The following is a 19,833-nucleotide window of genomic DNA, read 5'->3' as shown; positions in this document are numbered from 1 at the left end:
TCATTTGATAGCTCTCCACCTTATTCATCAAGGCAGGTTCTTGACTTGACTCTAGAGCTCACCAGTTTGGATTAGTCTAGCTAGCCAGCTTGCGCTGTCCCTGTGTCCCAAGTGCTGGCATCATAGTCAGGCTGTCATATTAGTGTCTTCAACTATCTAAACTCTGGTTCTTGGGCTTCCATGGTAAGTACTTTATGCACAGAGTCATCTTCCTTAATTCCTGATTCTTTTGGAACAGGGTTTCATCTTGTAGCTTTGGCTGACCTGAAATTCCTTATGTTGTAGCCCAGGTTTATCTCAAATTTGCAACAATCCATCTATCTCTGACTCTCAAGTGTTAAGATTTAGCCAGGCAGTGGTGGCGTATGCCTAAATCCCAGCACTCCAGAGGCAAACACAGGCAGATCTCTGTGAGTTCAAGGCTAGCCTGGTCTACAAAACAAGTTCCAGAATGGCCAGAGCTGTTACACAGAGAAACCCTGTCCTGAAAAACAAAACAAGTTGTTCAAGTAAATACTTTCATTTTAAAGCCATTCTGTAAACAAAATGATGATGAGAAAATTCTGCATGCATAGTGAAACTCCTGACTGAAGGAGCATAAAGTCTTTTAATTTCTCTGTTGATTGTCTGCAGAGAATGAATTACTGGAATCAACTATCTAATAGAATTGAATAATTTCTCTCTTTTTTTGCCATTGTATAATTTATGAAGACTTTGGCAAGATGAGTTTTTTAGTCTTACAATATTTCAGTGATTCAAATACTTGTGTAAGGGCTAGAGGTATAGTTCAGGGTTAGAACAGTTGTCTGGCTTCTGTGAGGCCCTGTACTCAGTCCTCAGTACCAAAGTGGGGAGGGGAGTCTCGTGTAGCCCAGGCTATGCTTAAATTTGTCATGTAGTCAGAGATGACCTTCAACTTGTGACCCTCCTGCCTCCTTTCAAGTGCGTGGATCACAGGATGTGCCACCACATTCAGCAAGGTAGGCAGGCATTCTACGGACTCAACTAGCTTTGTGTATTTGTGTCTTTAATTAGTAAATTTTAAGGGAGCACTGGTATACTTGAATCATGGGAAATAAATCCAAATGTGAGCCCTAGCCAGAAAAGGGTCTTGTAAACATCTGCAGGGAATCATGCCCCATAAAGCTAGTTCATGGCGCTTTGGTTCTTTTCTTCTAGTGAATGGAGCGCTATCGAAAAAGAAATGGGCGATGGACTGCAGAGCGCCGGGCACCACATGGATGTGTGAGTAACCGAGGGAGCCAGGTCTGCTCAGTGGGGAGTGCTGGCTGCTCTTTGGGCAGTGTCAAGCTAACTGTCATTCATAGTAATGCTTTGCATATTTAGACAGAGCTTGTTTCTCCTAGGCATGCAAGATTGGTTAATACATGTATTCTGAAACTGTCTAATTCATGTAGTAACAAGAGTAAAGATAATCCCAGCACTTGAGGCAGAAACAGGTGTAAAGTTTGAGACCATCCTGGTCTACAGGGTGAGTTACAGTACAACCAAGGCTACACAGAGAAACCCTGTCTTGAAAAACCAAAACCAAAACAAATTAAAAACCCTGTATGTGTATTTCAGTATATATGGAAAATTTATTTGACAAACTTTAACACTAGTAATGGTAAAAAATTTCAAGATGGTCCTTTACCTCCAGCCTCTGCTGCCATGTCACACAGCAAGGACTAGAACTGCAGCAGTAGGGAGACTGCAGCTCTGAAGTCCTTCTTGATGGGCTTGGGCCCTCTCTGGCTGAACTGACCTTAAGACTGAAAGCTGTTAGCTGGAGAAGGAATCACCAGAGCTGTAGTTGACCGAGCATGAGGAAGATTCAGAAATCAAGAAAAGATGCCCGGGTGTGTCTGTGAGAACACGCTTAGGGCAGGGGCTCTGGAGAGGACTGCCAAGTACCTTTCTGGAGGAGAGCACACTCTGAGTGGAGAGCTGGGGTCATAAATAGTGGGTTTTGTTGTTGTTTTTAAAAGAGTAAATTCTCACCCAGCTAGTAGTAAAAGAAAGTCTGAAATTTACATCTGCTACTGTTCTCAGCCAAACACAGTGCCATGTGCCTGTAGGCTTACTTCAGAGGCTGAGGTGAGAGGGCTGTTGGAGCCGTAGACTTTGAAACCAGCCTGGGCAATGCAACAAGATTCCATAAGTACAAGTATGTATGCAGTACTTCACAGTGAAGGAGTAAAATGCTAATGCTTCTGAGGTCACCACTACTGCTAATGTGGTGGTGCCTGTTAGTGAGGACGGTGGGAAGCAGAAGCAAGCAATACTTGTACTGGAGAAGAAGACATAAAATTGTCTTGTTTACAGTTAAGACTTTGTTTTGTTTTTCAAGACAGGGTTTTTCTGTGGCTTTGGAGCCTGTCCTGCCTCTGCTTTCTAAGTACTGGGATTAAAGGCATGTGCCACCACTGCCCGGCCAGTTAAGATTTTGTACACAGGAAGTAGTGACTAGTCAGCTGAGTTCATGAAGGTTCAGTAGGTCAGTTGATTACTTTAAAGTCAATCATTTTCACATACTACAATCAACAACTAGAAAATAAAAGTTTAGAACAATACTACTTGTAATAACACAAAACATAAAAGATTAGAAAGGCCCAGTGATGATATCTATATGTGAGTTATATAATTAGGATTGAAGATTCATCATTAAGATGCCCATTCTTGGGGGACTGGAGCTATGGCCCAATGGTTAAGAGCACTGGGTGCTCTACCAGAGGACCCAGGTTTGATTCCCAGCACCCACATGGCAGCTCAGAACCATCTGCATCTCCAGTCAGGGGTATCTAACTCCTTCTGGCCTCTGAGAGCACTGCACACACTGCACAGACATACACGCAGGCAGAGCACTCATACACATAAAATAATGTTTTAAGAGATGTCTATTCTCCTAAAATAGCAGTCCTTATGATTTCTACTGACTCCTTCTCACCCCCCCAGTGGTAAATAATGAGCTGATTCTAAGCCAAGTGTGTCATCACACACCTTAAAACCAATTCTTGGAAGCAGAAGCAGACCTGAATTCCAGGCTGGCCTGACATACAAGTTTCATGACTGCAGAGTGAGACCCTATCTTAAAAAAACAAACAAACAAAAAAAACTAATCTAGGGGCTGGAGAGATGGCTCAGAGGTTAAGAGCACTGGCTGCTGTTCCAGAGGTCCTGAGTTCAATTCCCAGCAACCACATGATGGCTCACAACCACCTTGAATGAGATCTGGTGTCCTCTTCTGGTTTGCAGATATACATGGAAGCAGAATGTTGTATACATAATAAGTAAATAAAATATTTGTTTTTGTTGTTGTTTTTCGAGACAGGGTTTCTCTGTGGCTTTGGAGGCTGTCCTGGAACTAGCTCTTGTAGACCAGGCTGGCCTCGAACTCACAGAGATCTACCTGCCTCTGCCTCCCGAGTGCTGGGATTAAAGGCGTGTGCCACCACGCCCGGCTGTAAATAAAATCTTAAAAAAAAAAAAAAAAAAAAACTAATCAAAAATTTTTATGATGTTGAAATAGCCAAAACCAATTGTGACAAAGCATCTACCTTTCAAGATTAGCTGTAGAGCTATATTATGGCTATAAAGGGTTTCAGTTGAAGGATGGTTGTGGCTCACTCCTTTGATCCCCACACTTAGGAGGCGGAGTCAGGTGGATCTATGTGAGTGCAAGGCCAGCCTGGTATACAGAGCTAGTTCCAGGACAGCCAGGGCTACACAGAGAAACCCTGTCTCAAAAAACAAAACAAAAGTAAATTTATTTGTGTGTGTGTGTGTGTGCGCGCGCGCGCGCGCGCAAGCCATGTATATGCCCACAGAGACCAGGAGAGGATGTGAGATCCCCTGGAGATGCAGTTATACTTGCTTATAAGCCACTTCCTTAAAATATTAATTCTTGTTGACACAGTTGTAGTTACTGATGTTTCTTAAATAGGTACGCATCCTCTATTGATGATATTTTGGAAGATGAAGAGCACTATGCAGATCAGCTAAAGGAGTATCTCTTTTATGCAGAAGCACTGCGGTGAGTTTTAAATGACAGCCTGAAAATGTTGAAAATAGGTTGCTTCCTTTTTTTTTTTTTTTTTTTTTTTTTCGAGACAAGGTTTCTCTGTGTAGCTTTGGAGCCTATCCTGGCACTTGCTCTGGAGACCAGGCTGGCCTCGAACTCACAGAGATCCGACTGCCTCTGCTTCCCAGGTGCTGGGATTAAAAGTGTGCGCCACCAATGCCCGGTGAAAATAGGTTGCTTCTTAAGTAAGTTCACTGTGTCAGACCCTTTAAGGAGGTCCCAGTATATTCCCCTGCTAGGCATAAAAACCAGACATTCTGCCCTTTAAGCATCTTCCTGACAATAGCTTCCTGTTCATCCTTCTGGCCTGTTTGTTTTTTTCTGCTTTTACCAATTTAAAGATTGGGAGCAAAATACAGGCAGAGTATGTAGAGTCTTACAGAGACGATCAGGATTCTCTGCTAGACAGCCTTATTAGATCAAAAAAGTTAGCATGTTTCCTTCCTTTCTTCATGTCTTAGTTGCTTTGAAGAGACACCATTATCAAGGCAGCTTACAAAAGAAAGCATTTAACTGGGGACTGTGGAGGGTTAAATCCATGAACATAGTGATGGGAGCATGGCCCCAGGCAGACAGGCAGGCATGGTGCAGGCACAGTAATTTAGAGTTTACATCAGAACCACAAACAGCAGGAAGAGAGAAACAAGTGGAGCTAGTTTGAGTAGCATGGGCTTTTGAAGACTTAGAGCATATCCCCAGTGACACACCTCCTGACCCTTCCTAAACAGTTTCATCAACTGGGGATATATACCATTCATATATACGAGCCTTAGCCGCCGTTCTCATTCAAACTACTACTCTTTCTTTCTTTCTATCTTTGTTTTTTTTGGTTTTTGTTGGTTTTTTTGTTTTGTTTGTTTTGTTTTTTTTAATTCAAGTTAGAAAAACCATTTTTCTGAAAGGGTTAGCGTTTGATTAGTTTTGCTGTCACTTTGAGAAGCAGTATAAGAATCTGTTGGAGGCAGGGCATGGTGTGCACACCTTTAGTCACTCTGCTCAGGAAGCAGAGGCAGATGGATCTCTGTGAGGTCAAGGCCCACCTTGTTAGTGAGTTCCAGGCTAGACAGGGCTAATAGTAAGAAGACCCTGTTTCCAAACTGGAGGCAAAAAAGAACTCTATTGGGGGTGGTAGGCTGGAGAGTTGGCTCAGTACTAAGAGTTTGTACAGCTCTTCCAGAGGACTAAGTTCAATTCCTAGGACCTGTGTCAGGCAGGTTACAACTACCTACCTGTGTCTGGTGTCTGCAGACATCTGCACTCGGCATGAACATCCCAAAACACACACACACACACACACACACACACACACACACACACACACACACACACACACACACACTTAAAAATAAAAATACATCTTAAAGAATAATTTTACTGGGAAGACAGAAGAGCTATGTTCTTTAACTTGTCAGCATGAAAACACTGGCAGGTGGTTAGCTTTTTCCCTACCTGCTTTGTGTAGAAGTAAGTTTCACCAAGGTATTTTTAAGTTACAAAACAAAATAAAATTGCTGAATGCAGTGAAATTCTGTGTAGTTCCTATAAATCATAAAAATGTTTATTGTGGATTGACATGGAAAGGTTCCCACTGTTTGTGGCAGAGCATGAAAGTATAGACATAGTAGAAGTGTGGGTGTGTTTTATAAATGCCTAGCTGAGTTCTGGTAGGTTATACATACTTAGATGTGTGCATTGTGTGTTTGCAGTGGGGCTATGGGTGTTCTGGTACTGTTCCTGTTTTTGTGCATTTCTGTATTAGAATTGTTATAATAAGCATAGTTCATTATTATGCCGATTTAAAGCTATTTCTAGATAGAAAAGGAAGACAACTTTGAGATCTTTCCCTTTCAAACAATGCTCACTTGCCACAGGAGACCACAGTGCCAGCTTCTGAGTTGTGCATGGTGATGCACACCTGTAATCCAGCAGGTGACGGGGCAGAGACAAGAGGGTTTGAATTCAAAGACAGCTTTGACTGTTCCTAATGAGACTAGAGAGTTTGAACAACTGAGAGTAGTGTGTTGATTGAAAATAATTGCATAAACCATCTTTGTTTTTAAATATATAAAGTTTTGTGCTTAGATTCTGTTAGATTTAATTTTTCAAGGTTCAACTACTACATTTTAAACTTGAACGTTATGGTCACATAAACCCTGAACCTAGTTGGGCCTTATGTATGCCTCTCCCTGTGCCCCTAAAACATTTCTGATGTTAAAGAAGCCAGAAAAACTTAATGGCTGTGCTTGCTCACCCCAAGGGCTGTGTGCAGGAAGCATGAGCTTATGCAGTATGACTTGGAGACAGCTGCTCAGGACCTGGCTTCCAAGAAGCAGCAGTGCGAGGAACTGGCCACTGGGGTGAGTGTTGTTCAGGGTCTGGGGCTGCTGAAGAGGGTGCAGTTTTAATGTGCTGGCCAGAGGATCGTGAGGGAGGAACTTTATCATTTTTTGGTTGCTTTTTTTCCCTGGAAGGGGTACAATGTCTTGGCTTCCCTTGCCTTTATTTTTTTTAAGGCACGTGTGTGTGTGAGTGCAGTACTTGCAGAAGGCAGAAGACACTGAATCCCTTAGAACTGGAGTTGAAGGCAGATGTGAGCCACCGTCCTCCTGATGTGGGTGGTAGGAACTAAACCTGGGTCCTCTGAAAGAGCAGCAGATGCTCTAACCACTGGACCATCTCTCCCGCCCTTTTGGTTGCTTTTTTTTTTTTTTTTTTTTTTGGTTTTTCGAGACAGGGTTTCTCTGTGGCTTTGAGGCTGTCCTGGAACTAGCTCTTGTAGACCAGGTTGGTCTTGAACTCACAGAGATCTACCTGCCTCTGCCTCCCGAGTGCTGGGATTAAAGGCGTGCACCACCAACGCCCAGCCTGGTTGCTTTCTTGATATAAAAAGATAGCAGCCAGCTAGGTGGTAGTGGTACATGCCTTTAATCCCGGCACTCAGGAGGAAAAGGCAGGTGGAGTTCCAGGCCAGCTTGGCCTTCAAAGTGAGTTCCAGGACAGCCAGGGCTACACAGAGAAACCCTGTCTCAAAAACAAAACAAACAAACAAAATAGCAGCCGTTAAACTGTGTTCCCTTTAGTCCTATCTAATTGGGCAAGGTATTTTATAGGAGTTTTAGTCAGGAGCTGGGGGAATACTCAGGGTTAAGAGTGCTTATTGCTCCTGTAGAGGACCAGAACTTGATTCCTAGCACTTAAGTCAGGCAACTCCCAACCACTTTAACTCTAGCTCCAGGAGTATTTGATGCCATCTTCTGGCTTCTTTGGACACCTGAAGCCCTGGCACGTACCCACATACATACACATACATACATACATACATACAAATTTAAAAATTAAAATTTTTTTAAAGACCTAGTTTACTTTGGAAAGCCTTACCCAATCAGAATTAGTACACCTCTCCTAAGAAGGGAGTGCTGTCCTCTTTAATGTTTATGGTGTGTTGTGTACTTGTGAAGAGATTTCTTATCTTTTTTTTGAGGGGGGGTGTTTCAAAACAGGGTTTCTCTCTGTAGCTTTGGAGGCTGGCCTTGGAACTCACAGAGATCCACCTGCCTCCCAAGTGCTGGGATTAAAGGTGTGCGCCATCACTGCTGGGCAAAAATTCTGTATCTTGTATAAATCTCTGTGAGGTGCCCAGCTACTTGACTAGAATACATTGGCTGATATGGAGAGAGACAGGTTCTAGGAACAGGGACCCCTCTAGATACCCCACTTACATTCAGTCTGACAGTGTTTGTCTTGTGGCTGTAATCATCATTTGTCATGATGCCCTCTGGATTCATCTGTGTTGTAGCACATACCTGAATTCTTTCCTTTTAGCTGAGTAACATCCCGTGCTATGTTCACGCCTTGTCAGTTCATCTGTTTCTGTTCCCTTTAGACTGTGAGAACATTCTCGTTGAAAGGAATGACCACCAAACTCTTTGGTCAAGAAACTCCAGAGCAGAGAGAAGCCAGAATAAAGGTGCTAGAAGAGCAGATAAATGAAGGGGAACAGCAGCTGAAGTCTAAAAACCTGGAAGGCAGGTAAAATGATGTTGTGATGCTTAACAAGGCTACACATGAGCGATTGTGTGTGCTCTAGTGACAGCTCCTGCTTAGTGAGCATCCCTGGACTCCACTTGTGTGTTGAGTAACTACTGCAACCTGTGTGCTGACTGCACAGTTGAGTAACAAATGCAACCTGTGTGCTGACTGCATGGCTGATAACAAAAACCATGTGTAGTGTGGGCAGGGAGAGAATAGGGTATCAGCTTTGAAATTTTTGTTCTTATACTTTTCATAGTTTTTATTCTTTGCACATTATCTAAGCCCCTTCTTTAACCCCATTTAACAAAACCTGATCATCCTGCAGAATACAACACAAGTGCCACTTCACAGTGGACCTCCTAGACCATCACAGCACAGAACTTGTTTTTCTGTAGTCTTACCATTGGTGCTAAGTGGGTAGGTGGTGACTGTCTCTGGCAGGCTATGGGACCTTAAGAGTCAGCAAATGTGAGAGTTGTATCCCCTTCATGTCTTGCATAAAGGCTTGGAATATAGTTGTTCCATAAATATTTCTGGGAATTAGGATCTCAGAGATCTGCTTTCACCATGTGGCTCATTCTCTTCTAAATGAGAAAGATCATCACAGACAAGGATAGTTGTTTTAGTTAGGCTTTGTAGCACACACCTTTAATCCTGGTACTCAAGAGGCAGGTGACTCTCGATTTTGAGGCTAGCCTGTGCTACAAAGAGAATTCCTGGATAGCCAGGGTTACATAGAGAAACTCTGTTTCAAAACACTAAAAAATGTTTAAAGTGCCTTTATTAGTTTTAGAACTGTGAACTCTGTTATTCAAAGGTGCCTGCAGGAACTGTTTGTTTGTTTGGCAAGTCATACTGTTACTCAGGCTTGTGTGAACTCCTGGCATCAGCCTCCCTAGTAGCTGGGACTACAGGTACCTGCCACTGAGCCCAGCAGTCATTTTACCACCCAGGTTGTCATTTGAGATTTGTTTGTTTTTATTTTATATGTATGAGTGCTTTGCCTCATGTATGTGTGTATACAGTGTATATGCCTAGTGGCCATGAAGGCCAAAAGGGGGTGTCAGATCCTCTGGAACTGGGGTTACAGACAGTTGTAAGCTGTCATGTGATTGCTGAGAACTGAACAGGCTTCTTCAAGAGCCACCAGTGTTCTTAACCACTGAGCCATCTCTCCAGTTCCAGTTGTCATTTCAATCATCATATGCTTATTGGGAGTCATGATCAGTATATACTTTCCAGTGACCGAGGCAGGCATTTCCTGTGGCATTTAGGAGGCTCTTAAGTGGGTCCGGGAGCCATCCATATCTGTTTGAAGGTAGAGCTGTGTGACAGAAGTATTGCTGTACACAGAAATAGTAAGCATAATGTGGGAGACTATCCAGATAATTCTGTTTTCCTGTCACACACATTTTAGGAAAGGGAAAAATAGCCATCTTATACAAGCAAGCAGAGACAATTTTATAAAAGACAGGCACAACTTATCCTGGGGAAATGTGAACAGATGTCTGCTTACTCCAGTTAGGGCACAGATGACACCCCAAAGAGACAGTTCACCCCAGTGAGTTCCTTGGGGTTAATTATAAGAACGTGGGTGATGACTCATGCAGGTGGCTGCACAGAGGCAATTTGTCCTTGGTAGTTTGCTCACTGCTTCTGTGACCTTGGGAAGGGGCCTTGTAAGTCCTGTAGCTTTCTGAGGTCCAGAGCCTTACAAGTGACATTAGCGTCCCTCCTCCCTGTAGCAAGTTTGGAAAAGAGGGCTACTTGAACTGGTTGGTTGGGTTTGTAATGTACAGTCTCATAAGCATGACTATGTTTTATTTCAGAGAATTTGTGAAGAATGCATGGGCTGATATTGAGCGCTTCAAAGAGCAGAAGAACCGGGACCTGAAGGAAGCTCTCATCAGCTATGCCATCATGCAGATTAGCATGTGCAAAAAGGTAGCCAGCCCTGAGATCAGAGTACATGCCACCACTGCAGCTGTGTTCAGGAGTGCATGCCTGCTAGGGAGGCAGCATAGTTAGGAGAGTACTACATAAAGCAGAGGCAGAGATGGATATGTGGGAACCTCCCAGAAAATAAAGCCTGTGGGGTGGCTGTGGGTAAAGGTGCTGCTGTCAAACCTGACAACTTATAATTGATTCCCACTTCCACACGGTAGAAGAAGAGAATGCCAAGTCTTGCAAATTGTCCTCTGACCTCCACACACTCATTGTGGCATGTGTGTGCCAGACAAAAGTTCTCTCACTACCTTTTCTTAATTTCACAGCTTAATTTTGAGAGAACTGCTATTACCCAAATGTCAGTTACTGTGACTTTGGCTACATACCTGCTGTTCTTGAACAAGACCTTACAATGCCAGTCCTCATAAGTGTTAGATCCCTAGCAAGTAGAAGCATTGGGGGGGAATTGTGGTTATGATTTGGCCATGAATTAAATTTTTTATATAACCAGTCTCTGTAGAAAGATGAACCTTGAAACTGGAAGAAGCCTTTCAAAAGTAGCTTTTAGAACAAAATAGAAAGTGCTCCTTAACTTCTCTCCCCTGAGGTCTGCTGGTGTGGCATCTGCACACTTGTTTGTGTGTGCCCTGTGGTGCCAAGGATGCACACCTGCACCTCGTTCTGCTGTTGCAGTCTCCTGCTGCCATGCCTTCACATCTCTCCATAGCAAGTCTTTTAACCTACACTAGCTCAGTGCAGTAACTAAGAGTCCATATGCCTCAACTTCTTAAAGGAAAAACTCAAACCACACATGTAACTCTTGTGCATATTCTAGATTATTGCAAGCGTTTAATAAGCATAACTTTTCCTCTTATTTCCCAAGAATCAGTACCACAGAATCTCATCATTTTTTGTGCTTGAGTATAATAGATTTTTATATTTTAAACTTGAAAAGATTCTTTCATTGTTTTTAACTTATTTATATCCATCCATCCATGCATGCGCCCCCCCCCCAAACCCAGGGTCATACCTTTGCTGAGCAAGAGCCCTACCACTGAGCTACATGCCCAGATAAAGTCATGCCTTGTGCTTCAAACTGTCTTGAACTCACTATATAGTCTAGGCTTAACTTGAATTCACTGTATATCCCAGGCTAGCCTAAAACTCACCATGCAGCATAGGCTCACCTCAAACTCTCACTCCTGCCTCCACTTCCCAGGTGTTAAGATTACAAGCACAAACTGGGCAGTGGTTTAGTCATGCCTTTAGTCCCAACACTTGGGAGGCAGAGGCAGGCCGATCGAGGCTAGCCTGGTCTACAGAGCGAGTGCCAAGAGAGGCTCCAAAACTACCCAGGGAAGCCCTGTTTCAAAAAAAACCAGAAAAAAAAAATTACACTACATCTGGTGCCTAACAGTTTCTTTTTCTTTAGAAACTAAGTACCCAAAGTTAAGATTAACACATTAGTTTATTCTTGGGTAAATATGAGTGCCTATATTTTACATATGTAGTTACATAAGATGTCATTGTTGATATGCCATTATTGATAAAGTGAAGTTATGACTGAAGTTCCTTGGCTGTAATTAGATGACGGAATTGGAGTAATGATGAAACAAAGCAAAAGCTCACCAATCACAAAGCATTTTAGAATTAGTAGCTGGGCTGGGGATGTAGCACAGTTAGCATGCACAGGGCTCTGGGATTGGTCCCCAGCACCACATACAACCAGGCATGCTGATGCACCCTTGTAATCCCAGCACTGGGGAGGTAGATCTGAGGCAGGAAGATCAGCAGTTCCCACATACTAAGTTCAAGAGTAGCCTGAGCCCCTCCCCATTCCAAAACAATAAGGAAATAGTGCTTCTGTTTTGGGTTAACCTTTGTAATAGTGAGTTATCTAATTTATAAAATCAAGTATGTTAAAGCTTTTGGTTTTCTTTATTTCTTTAAAAGACTTGTTTTTAATTACATGTATGTGTGTGTTCTATGTGTGGGTATGTGCACATGAGTGCAGGTACCTGAAGAGACTAGAGGCACCAGCTCCCACAGCTGTAGTTGGTGGTTGTGAGCAGCCTGGTATGGGTACTGGGAACCAAATTCAGGTCCTCTGCAAGAGCAGTACATACGTCTTAGCCACTAAGCCATCTCTCCAGCCCTAGGCTGAAGTTTTTGAAAAAAAATAATTGATTGGACAGGCATGGTTGTGCAAACCTTTAATTCTAGCACTTTGGAGGCAGAAGAAGACAGGTCTCTGTGAGTTTGAAGCCAGCCTGGTCTGTGTAGTGAGTTTCTGGCTATCCAGGGCTACATAGTAAGACACCTGTCTCAGAACAAGTTAAAAAATGATTTTTCAGTTATTTTACAGATTTTAAATAGCATAAAAATAGCACAAATACATTGAAAATTTCAGTGACTCAGAACATAAAAGTACATGTCCCTAGTACTACTACCACCAAGATCCCATTTAAAAATTATTACTCTGTTAAACTTCAGTGTAATAATTTTGAATAATTTGGTAATGATAGTCACTTAGAAAATAGCATGCCTGGCGGTGGTGGCTCACACCTTTAATCCCAGCACTCAGGAGGCAGAGGCAAGCGGATCTCTGTGAGTTCAAGACCAGTCTGGTCTACAAGAGTTAGTTCTAGGACAGCCTCCAAAACCACAGAGAAACCCTGTTTTGAAAAACCAAAAAACAAAAAGAAAAAGAAAGAAAGAAAATACATGCATTTCTCCTCCCTACACAAAACTGCATTGTGTGTGCTCTTATGTCACAGTGCTGAGGTCTGTCACTTTTTTCTTTTAAAAAAGACTCTTTTGGTGCTTGCCTTTAATCCCAGCACTCAGAGGCAGAGGCAGGCAGGCAGGCAGGCAGATCTCTGTGAGTTCAAGGCCAACCTGATCTCCAGAAAGAGTTCCAGGACAGCTAGGGCTGTTAGATAGAGAAACCCTGACTTCAAAAATCAAAACCAAACCCTTTTTATGAGGGAGGTGGGCATATGCATGTGGTCCAGGTGAGCCACCTACCTGCTTTCTGTCTCAGGGTTAGGGCCAACTGTGTAGCCCAGGTTGGTAGAGTCTTCATGTCTTTCAAGCATAGGGCCATATCATCTGCAAATAGGGACAATTTGACTTCTTTGTCCCCTTTTGTGTCCTTTGATCTCTTTCTCTTGCCTTACTGCTCTGCTAAGATCTCATGACTGCTAGAGGATGTTCTCAAACTTACCAGTCACTGTGATGTTGGCTATAGGGCCGTTGTTCAGAATCACGTTGTAAAGTCTCTTTTGTTTTCAGGGAATTCAAGTGTGGACCAATGCTAAGGAATGCTTTAGCAAGATGTGATCCTGGGAAGTGACTTTCTCTCCAATCAAAGTGCCCCAAAACGAAGCACAAGTAAAAAAGAAATTCATTTGCTACCTAATATATATAAAGCATACAGTAAATTGAACAAATCAGCTTTCTTTAAGTATAGTTGTGTTCATATAGCACAAAAGGACACATTTTAATGAAGAATAATTTGAGGTTTTGGGGACTGGTGCTGATTCCAAAAGTTAATTTAATAAGATAAACCAACAGATTATTCATCAGGCTTCTGAACCAATGGCTGAATGTTAGGGTGTTAGTTAATTTCCATGTACTCCCCAATGCCAACTGTTTCAGATCCTTTCATGTAGGGAGTTCTTCCCAAGATGAATTCCTGTATTTACTTGGTAGGACCCACTTCTGCTGTAGGGTTGTTTTATCTTGCCTTATAGTTGAGCTGTTCTGTTTGACAAAGCTCAGCAGAAACTTATTGTGAAATCTGAGGTTTTCTTCCCTGTTCGTAGACCCCTATACCATGTGCGTACACTAGAAAATGCCTTCAGTTTGTGTTTCACCAAAATTTTGATACTGGTAAGAAATTTTATACTGCCAACAAAGAAGTCTCAGCTTCTCAGATACGCAGTGGAGTAAATACATTATTATGATGTAGGAATCACTATATAGAAAGTTTTAATTGGACATTGTTGTCCTCAGATAATTGTTAACCTCAGCAGTGAGCCTCAATTTCTGCTGCTTGGCTCTGTGCACATGGCATTTCAGGGTACGAGATGTAGCATTTCCATGTGTAAGACACTTGTAGTGAACACTTGTGGGCTGGTACCTTCATCATTCATGTGCTTTTCTATTGCCTGGCTGTGATTTTTGTAAAGGTAAATTATGTTGTTGTTTTAATGTGTCTCATGGTACATGTTCAGAAGCCAAGCTCTCACTCTGCTAGCTTCCAGACTCTTTAACTGTGCACTCATTATTTCTAATGTTTAAAACTATACTCAGTACTGTTTAACATTTGACTTTTTTACATGTTTAAAATGTTGCTGGATTTTTGTGCTGTTTGCCAAACTTATACATTAAATAAAAGAAGGATGTGTATTTCCAGAAGATTTTTGATATTTTACAACTTATAAATATCTGATTTTCTGGTAGAAAGTAATGCATGTCATATTTTTTTAAAGTGACCTAAATGTTGGTGTTTTGAAACATAAGACACTAAAATTAGAAAAGACTTAAAAGTTTTGCTATGGTTTGGTTCTTTTTGGAACAGGGTATCATGTAGCCTTTGCTAATCCTGAAACTGGTTATGTAGAAACATCGGTAGAAGCAAAAGTTATCTGTGTGGATACACATTTTCTTCCTATGTGTTCTAACCTCTTGACTAACAAAATACCCACATATATGGTAGTTAAAAGTCACAAGTCCAGGTTTGGATTATAGCTTATTATAGAGTGCCCACCTTCATGTATCCAAGGCCCTGGCTTCAGTTATTAACACCACACACACACACACACACACACACACACACACACACACACACACACACAAAGTAGATGACAAGCTTGATCTCACTGTGGTGGCCCACACCTCTAATCTCAGCACTTGGCTGGTGGGGGCAAGGGAATACAAGTTTGACGCTAGCCTAGGCTACATAGTAAGTTTTAGGCCAGCATGAGCTTCAAAGTGAAGTCTTCCTTCCCCCAGTAAGAAGCCTCTTTCCTAAACTGACTTTAACAAAATGTGGTAGATTTATGGTATGTGTTTTGAAACAACTAAAGCCAGATGTGGTGGCTTGTGCCTATAATCCCAGCTGCACAAGGCTGAAACAATAGGAGCTCTTCAGCCCAGGACTCAAGGCCAGCATAGCCAATGTACTAAGACTCAAATCTTAGTTCTTTTTAAATGTGTGTGTTTATATGTATGTATGTGATGTGGATTAGGATAAAAATGTAACTTTTTCTAAAACATGCAGACACTTGATTGTATTTGATTGGAGACTGTCTTGATCGAGTCTGTTACTCAATTTTACAGAACTCATAAAGGGATTTTATGATACAATTTATTTTATATTATCTAGAGAAAATAACTAGGGTCTAGGAGACAGCTCAGCAAGTAAAGCTGGCGTCACCAAGCCCACAAGCCTGGCTTTGATCCTGAGACCCATGTTGAGGAAGAAGAGAATGGCTTCTGTAGATTGTCATTTAACCACACATTTGAATGCCTAAATCATTATTTCTGTGAATGTGCATAGTGACATTTCTAGAAATTAATGTTGGTCAGTAGATTGAGCTCAGAAGGGGCATCCATCTCAGGGTGGGTGAGCAGCATTGTCATATCTGTTGAGGGTCTGAGTACAACAAAAGGCTACTCTCATAAAGTCTAAAACAACCAGTGTTGATGAGGATGTAGAGAGACTGGAACCTTGGGGTGTCAGTACAGGAATATGATGTGAAACCTGACTGTAGTTTTATTTATTTTATTCTTTTCCCTTGGGGGGGGGCTGCCACCCAGCTTCCAAATAAATACACAATCTTATTCTTTTCTTATGAATGAATGCTCAGCCTTAGCTTGGTCTTTCTAGCCAGCTAGCCCTGTCTATTTCTCTCCTGCCTAGCTATTAGACCAATCAGGTGTTTCAGACAGGCACGGTAGCACAGCTTTATAGAGTTAAACAAATGCAACATTCCACAGCACCTGACCCCTGGTATAAAACTGTATGGCAGTTCTCTCCCAAATTTAAACTAAACTAGGTATGTTGAGACTGCTGTGTGGGAAGGACTCAGGGAAACAAGGCCTAAAAGAGGCCTGAGATGAACACTGCTGCCTCAGTTACCCAGACTAGATGGTTAAGGTTGCAAATTCCTCTCCACTGTGTTCCTGAACATGAGCTGTATATGTGACACCTGGCATATGAGCAAGGGGATGATGACCTGTTACCTGTCTCTAGAGTAGTCCCACATGAGCTAGGACCCACAGAGGTGTGCCTGACCAGAACTGCAGGCTTCCTAGCAGCCCCATTCAGGGAACTGATGGAACCTCAGGGAGCTCCCATAACTGCTTGACATGCTAGCCCTGGCAGCTCCTTTATGTGCACAGCTCATGTTCAGTATGAGGAATGTCTACTGGCGTAGGGGTAACTAAAGCTCCCTACCCTCTGGTAGAAGTCAAATCTGAAGCTTTTGGTGGGGCACCTGGACATCCATGACAGGGACACTGTCGGGAAGCAGGCTAAGGAAGCAGAGAGCATACCTGGGAGGCAACACGCAGACCTCGTGTCCTGATTTATGTGACTAAGAGAATATTCTAGCTAAGATAAAGGCATAGTTTTCAGCACTTAGGAGGCTGAGACAGGAGGATTGTTCTGATTATGAAGTCATCTTGTTCTACACGAATACCAGCTAGTCAGGGCTGCATTGCAAGATCTGTGTCAGAAAAGCAAAACAGTTCTGAAGACTGGGAAGCCTAAGATGGAGGGAGAGGCTGCCTCTGCCTTCTGGAAGTAGAAGAGGACAGACTACAGAAGGAATCTCGGGAGGAGAAAGCAATGCATCAGAATTGGAGAGGCACCCTCAGCTGTGAAAGAGTATGAGACCATCTGGGCTACATGCCCCGCCTCTCCTGATTTCTCAATCTCTCTCACCTCTGGTCCACAGTGCCCAACTAATGTGGGCCTGTGCTCTGTGACATCAACCCTTGGGTCACTGACAGGAATTATGAGAGCAGGGTGTCATTAAAAACAGCTGAAAGGGGCTGGAGAGATGGTTCAGTGGTTAAGAGCCCTGGTTGCTCTTCCAGAGGGCCCAGGTTCAATTCCCAGCACCCATGTGCAGCTCACAGCTGTCTGTGACTCCAGCCCCAGTAGATCTGACAGCCTCATGCAGACATACATGTAGGCAAAATACCAAAGCACGTAAACAAGTAAATGAAACAGCTGGAAAACATTATGAGGAGATCAAGTTCTCAAAAAAAAAAAAAAAAAAAAAAAAAAAACAAAACAATAGTTACAGACAGTGGGCTTTGGTTGGCTATTAGTTCGTTTGATTGTAACAACTTCCACCCCTGTACAGTTCATTTTCTATCTTAAGATACTGAAATTGAGAGAGAAGACCTCTGTCCAGCTGGTTACCTTATTCTCTTGTAGGCAGTTCCAGGACTCTAGCCAAGGCAAGGGATTCAGGTGGATGCCCCAGTTGGCCAGCCCTACACTCTAGGAATATGCCACTAGGTGGCAGTAGAGCCAGCGGACCTGAGTGGAACTTCTGGTTGAAACTTTTTTTTTTACTTTTTTCATAAAAGTAGCACTAACTTCTATGCTGTGGCCAAAACTAGATTATTCGATAAAATAAACTTTAACCAAACAACCACTTTCTTTGGAGTAAAAAGATAAAGTAAACAGACCTTTAAACTTGGACCTTTCCGCCTACATTTCAGCAATGTAATTACTCAGATTCACCCCGTGTCCTGTACTGGCTCAACCCCAGTGACACTGGCTGTGAGATGACTCTTGCCTGGGAGACTGCATCAGAATCTGGATCCAGGATGTAAACAGTGGGAGCATGGAGGGTAGTAAAGCCTTGCCTTCAAGAGGGTGAGGGTATGCTTGCCTGTCTTCTAAGGGGGCTCCCAGGTTTGGGAGAGAATCCCAGCTCATCACATACCCAGCCATCATTTTTGTGACAGAGCACATGAGGTCTTTCTGATCTAAGCATTTGCAAGCTCCCCATTTCTTCATTCTCCCAAGTGGGGCATGTAATTCTTCTCCCTTTGAAATGGTTGTGAAAAGGAGCCAGCAATGGTGGCATACAGGCATATATTCCCAGCCCAAGCCATGACAAAACCCCTTCTGGGAATGATTGGAGCATGGGTCAATGGTAGAGAACCTGCCTAGCATATATGAAATAGGAAATATTGAGTTTCTTACCACATGATCACTCACACACATACATACAGCTTTCTTCATGCCTGTGTGTGTGTGTGTGTGTGTGTGTGTGTGTGTGTGTGTGTGTGTGTGTGTAGGTCAGAGGTCACTCTGAAGTCTGTTCTTTCCACCTTTATGTGGGTTCTGGGAATCAAACTCAGGTTATCAGCCTTGCACATGCATGTTTTACCCACTGAGTCATCACCCTGGCTGTGCTTTCTTTTTAGCATGGAGATTGAGCATGAGTGTTTTTGCCTGCATGCATATCTGGGCACCGTGTATGCAGTACCCATAGAGGCCAGAAGAGGGCATTGCATTCCCCAGAACTAGAATTACAGAAGGGTGTGAACCAATATGTGGATTCTGGGAGCTGAGCCTGGGTCCTCTGGAAGAGCAGCCAATACTCTTAACCACTGAGCCATCTCTCCAATCCACATCTAAATTCTAGAACTGCCTCATGGCCGAAGCAGAACATGGAGAGGGGTTTCCTAATGGTCCACTATACCTTTCTACTGTCTGGACACTGGTCTTTAACTCCAAGCTATTCCCTGGGTGTTCTAGGCTGTGGGAGGACTACCCAGGCCACCTAGGAAAAGGGCTCTTCATCCCCAGATGGGTGTGGTCCTCAAGTGGTACCAGAGTTAGGGACTCCAGGACTTGGGAGGAAAGGGCTCATTTCATCTTTTGTTTATTGTTTTGTTTTGCCTTTCCAGACGGTTTTTGTGTGTAGTCCTGGCTGTATGGGAACTCGCTCTGTAGACCAGGCTGGCCTTGAATTCAGAGATCCACCTGCCTCAGCCTCCTGAGTGCAGGGATTAAAGGTATGCACCACCACCACCACCACCACCACCACCACCACCACCACCACCGGGCTAGAAACACTGCTGTTTTTGAGGACTTGAAAGAAATACCTCGAGGTGGCCCACGTAGGGCTGTTTGGAAACATGAACCCAAACCAGGAGGCTGGTGACTATGGATTCCATTTGTTTGCAACCGTGAGTTGACATTAATTTTTAGATCCCCATTTGGGGCCCTAACTAGGCATACACAAAATGAAATGATCTAATTAGTATAAATATCTGCTACTGCTCACAGAACACTAACTCAGGGAAGGGGCGGGAGAGTGGTATAGACTTGAATACTCAGTTTTTTTCCCAGCATCAAGGCTGAGCTGCAGAAAAGCTTGGCCACAAATAACATAAGGCCTTGTGCAGTGAAGATGGTGCCACACCTGGTCACACCACAGCTTCTGCTCCCCTAGTTGACCCCTACTTACTAGAAAGGCCTAGGCCATCCTTGAGCCTAGGCTCAAGGCCTTCATCCCTTGAGCCCTGGGGCAGCTGAGAACACTGGTTGCAAGGTGCTGGGTACAGGTAAGCCCTGGGGGGCTGACTCCAGGTTAGAGTGTCTTAGAATCATGGGGTGGGGATAGGGTGGGGCATCTTTTGGAAGCTCTTCATTATGAGCCAGCAGAATCTAGAGAAGGGAGTGTTTGGGAGGTGAGTGCTGCCTTCCACTTTGATGTGTTTTGGATCTTTTA

At 43.2% G+C, this 19,833-nt stretch overlaps 1 protein-coding gene across 1 annotated transcript in view; it reads left to right on the top strand.

Annotated features, from left to right (window-relative positions):
• Snx4 (sorting nexin 4) overlaps positions 1-14,484 on the top strand; it is a 47,081-nt gene extending 32,597 nt beyond the window's left edge. Inside the window, exons 9-14 of the mRNA XM_027412808.2 lie at positions 1,180-1,245; positions 3,944-4,033; positions 6,339-6,438; positions 7,965-8,110; positions 9,943-10,057; positions 13,355-14,484. Of these exons, the coding sequence (XP_027268609.1) occupies positions 1,180-1,245; positions 3,944-4,033; positions 6,339-6,438; positions 7,965-8,110; positions 9,943-10,057; positions 13,355-13,402 (565 nt within the window). The 3' untranslated portion in view covers positions 13,403-14,484. The remainder of the gene's footprint in view (positions 1-1,179; positions 1,246-3,943; positions 4,034-6,338; positions 6,439-7,964; positions 8,111-9,942; positions 10,058-13,354) is intronic.
• The last annotated feature ends 5,349 nt before the right edge of the window (positions 14,485-19,833 follow it).

This window comes from Cricetulus griseus, chromosome 4 (genome assembly GCF_003668045.3).
Source record: "Cricetulus griseus strain 17A/GY chromosome 4, alternate assembly CriGri-PICRH-1.0, whole genome shotgun sequence".
NCBI classification, from domain to species: Eukaryota; Metazoa; Chordata; class Mammalia; order Rodentia; family Cricetidae; genus Cricetulus; species Cricetulus griseus.
The sequence above is the reverse complement of the archived record's forward strand: the minus strand, read 5'-3'. Positions and strand labels throughout refer to the sequence as shown.